General features: G+C 29.7%; 1 protein-coding gene across 1 annotated transcript; it reads left to right on the forward strand.

The window, feature by feature from the left end:
- The first annotated feature begins 642 nt into the window (after positions 1–642).
- LOC133336151 (uncharacterized) lies at positions 643–2709 on the forward strand. The gene is made up of 5 exons (XM_061544448.1): positions 643–897; positions 969–1529; positions 1587–1768; positions 1845–2007; positions 2071–2709. The coding sequence occupies exons 1-5, from the start codon at positions 795–797 to the stop codon at positions 2544–2546; spliced, it is 1485 nt and encodes a 494-aa protein (XP_061400432.1). The 5' UTR covers positions 643–794; the 3' UTR covers positions 2547–2709.
- Positions 2710–3725: the final 1016 nt, after the last annotated feature.

The raw sequence follows: 3725 nt of genomic DNA on the forward strand, positions 1-3725 counted from the left end.
TGACGATGAAGTTTGGCAGCTCGTACTAACATTAATTGAAATAGTAGATACTATATTGTCTTTTCGGGTGGACGCCTTCATGATAAATTCTTTGGAAAGTAATATAAAAAGACATAATAAAATATATCTCAAGTTATTTAATGATAAACTTAAACCTAAGTTTCATATACTGACGCATTATCCTGAAGTTATAAGGGCTTGCGGCCCAGTACGAAATTTTTGGTGTTTTCCGTATGAGGCAAAACATAGGAGCTTTAAATTGTATGCTCACGCAATCACGTCTAGAAAAAATATTTCTGTTTCCATGGCAAAAAAATATCAATTTGTGTTTGCAGATTTTTTGTTAGAAAAAACTGAGATTCCGGACATTATTTGCTCGAATATCAGCGAGTGTCAAGATTATTTGCTGGACGTTATAAGCCTCAAATTAAAAGTTGCAAAAAATACTATAAAGACTTTTGAAAAAGTTGTTTATAAAAATATCACATACAAAAGTTCGTATTTTGTAGCAACAAAAAAAGATGATGTATACAAAATTGTCAACATCGTTGTTTCACAACTCACAGTTTATTTGGTTTGTCAACAAGTTCTAAACAGTACGTATTTGAAACACTACACTGCATTTGAAATTATTCCAAATGATAAAGGAGAATATTCCGTTTTGAAGCTTGACGAATTAATTGGACCACCGGCCACATTGATTAATACCGCTAAGGGAAAATTTATGCTTCGTTTCAAAGAAACAATTTAAAAATACCTTTTTCCATGCTAAACAATTTATTTTTAGTTTAAAAATGTCTGAAACAAACTCGGAGACTTTGAGCTGTGGGGAAGAAGATGCCTTGAAAAACTTACTTATATCATGGGGTATAGAAGACAAATTGGACATACTCATACGTAAGATTTAACTTATATGCTGAACCTATATAATTAGTTTTTTGTGCTATAATAACGTTAACTTCTTATAGGTGAACATATTTCTATTGATATTTTGAAAATACTAACTGAGGAACATGTTAAAGAGCTGACACAGAATTGGAGAATTGGAGACAAGGCCCAGTTCATTCACCATTTCACAAAGTGGAGACATGATATTAACCATCCATTTTGGGCAGAATGTTCAAGTCCTCCAGTTTTTCCCAAAAAAGCCGATTCGTGTAACTCATCTGATACGGAAGAAGTCGATAACGTCAATATGTTGGAGATATTGCAAAGTAATAAAAATGGGGAACGTGTGCTACAGTTTTACGAAAAAAACAAGTTTCTCACAGATGAACTAAGAGTTTTCATTATAAACATTGCTGCCCAGCATTTTGCAAGAAAAGACGCACCAATGACTCTTCAAGCAAGCTACAAACTCGAAACGCAAATATTGTCTCTATTTCCGACTGAAAAACTTGAATTCTATCGAACAGAACGTAGAGGAAAAATTTATGTAAAATCCCAAAATCTTAAAAAACAAAGCAAGCAGATTTTTATGCTGGAAAACGAATCACCTACGGCGTCAAAAAAGGCTAAAATTACTTTTGGTAGGAAATGTGGAATTTGTGGTTTAGTAATGGTTTTTAATTAATTTGTATTTTCAGTACCTGAGGAGAATGGAGAGGATTTGGTGCAAGTTCTTAAATATGACAAGCTTTCAGCTGAAGAGTTTGAAACAAAGTGGATTTCTTGTGCCAACTATAGACTTAATCAAGTACTTAACGAATGCAGTAGCCTACGAGAGATTCTTAAAAAGTGGCCTGAATATAAATCACATTATAAGTTGGTGAGTATATATATATATCAAATTGTAAACATTTGATAATTTTAGCGTAATTCTACAAAAACTGTTTTAAATTCAGATTGATATTGACTTCTCAATAATGCATAAATCGCACAACAAAATGCTCAACTGGGACCAAAAAATTCTAAAGTTGTTTAACTTTTTGAAAAAATCTAAGCAACTTAAATGTCATGGTGAGTCAAAAATGTTAGAAACTCTCCAGGACGAAGATTTGGAAAAGGGTAAGAGTCTTCAAGTCAAGCTCAACAAATCGATCAAACCTAATTTAACGTTATTATTTGCAGATCGAGGCACATTTGCAGTGAAAACCCTGTGGATTTTACATTATGTTCTTTTCCCGACTGGGCGGCAAGTTCGAAAAACAATTCTCGGAAAGAAAGAAATATCTCGCTATACAATAAAGGACTCCCAGAAGACGTTTTTGTTTTTGGGAAAGACTTTGCAAGAATTACACGACCATATTGATTTTTTGTTAAAGATGAAAGAACATATTCAGCCTTTTATATTGGGAATCGGAAGTCTGGACGATATACATGAAATTTTTGTTTATTTTGATGGTGACCTCATACGGTTTCCTAATTTTCTTCGCTCTTTGGATATTTGTTTTAAAATGTTCCATTTATTTAATTTACAATATCCCACAGCATCTGAAACATTTTGGATCTTTTTGGAAAACTACTTTTTTGAAATAAGTTCATGCTCAAAGAAAAAGTCAAAGGTAAGCATCCTCTTGGATGATTTAGAGAAACAATCTGAGTAATTGGTTTCAATTTAATAAGTTATAAATTCTCAGATATTTAAAACACTAAATTAAATAATAATTAAGCTATTTTTATATTGATATCTTCATATCAATTAAAAATAAGTTCGAAAATTAGATTTATGCAAATAACAAACGTTCCTAAATTCCGCAGATTAAAAACTGACTGTGCATTTGAATTACCTCAAGTAATTACAAATAAAGACTTATAGACTATATAAGTAAAAAAAGTTATAGTATTTTATAAGAACTTGTATGCTAAAAATATATTAAATATATTACTGTTAAAAACAAATCAAAATGGACTGAAAAATGAATTATAACTAAGTAGAATTGTTTACAAAATATGATATGTAAGAAGAAACATGAACTTTTGTAACACTGATTAAATAATATTTACAAAATTAATTTTTAAAAACCGCTTGCAAAACAAGTCACAATATGAATTTATTACTTTTGAGTTTAACATAGATATCTAAGACCTCTTTTGTTTGTAAATGAATTAACAAAGATACGTTTTTACAAAATAAAGAAAAATAAAAAAATAAGTATGTGAATATATTCTTGTCTAAATGGTAAATAATGCCTGAACATATTCACACAACAAATGAAACCCGTTCATAAAAAATTAACAATTTCATAAAATCAAAGAAACCCTTTCATTATTTAAATGTACATCATTCATTTAGCATATGAAGGGGTTTCATTTGTTGTATTAATGTTTCATTTGCTGTATGAATATGTTTCATTCAATCTATGAACACATTTCATTGGATTTATGAAGACATTTTATTCTATTCATGAATAAATTTCATTATATCTATGAAGATGTTGCATTGAATTAACGATTATGTTTCATAGAATAAATGAAAGCTTCATTAAATCAATGAATTTATTTCATTACATCAATGAACATGTTTCATTGGGTTAATGACTTTGTCGTTAGTCCAATGAAACTTTTTCAATATATGTGTGAATATGATTCATTCGACGAATGCAACTATACATTAAATATGTGAAGATATTTCATATATTCTATGAACTTGTTTCAATACATCTATGAATGGTTGTCATTAATCTAATGCAATATTTCATCCATCCAATGATGGAAACGTTTCATTAAATAAATGTTTTCGAATCATTCATCCAATGAAATGTTTCTTTGGTCTTTTTTTAATG

The sequence above is a fragment of the Musca vetustissima genome, unplaced genomic scaffold (assembly GCF_032173495.1).
Source record: "Musca vetustissima isolate MV318-11 ecotype Yass unplaced genomic scaffold, APGP_CSIRO_Mvet_v1 utg138831, whole genome shotgun sequence".
Classification (NCBI taxonomy): domain Eukaryota; kingdom Metazoa; phylum Arthropoda; class Insecta; order Diptera; family Muscidae; genus Musca; species Musca vetustissima.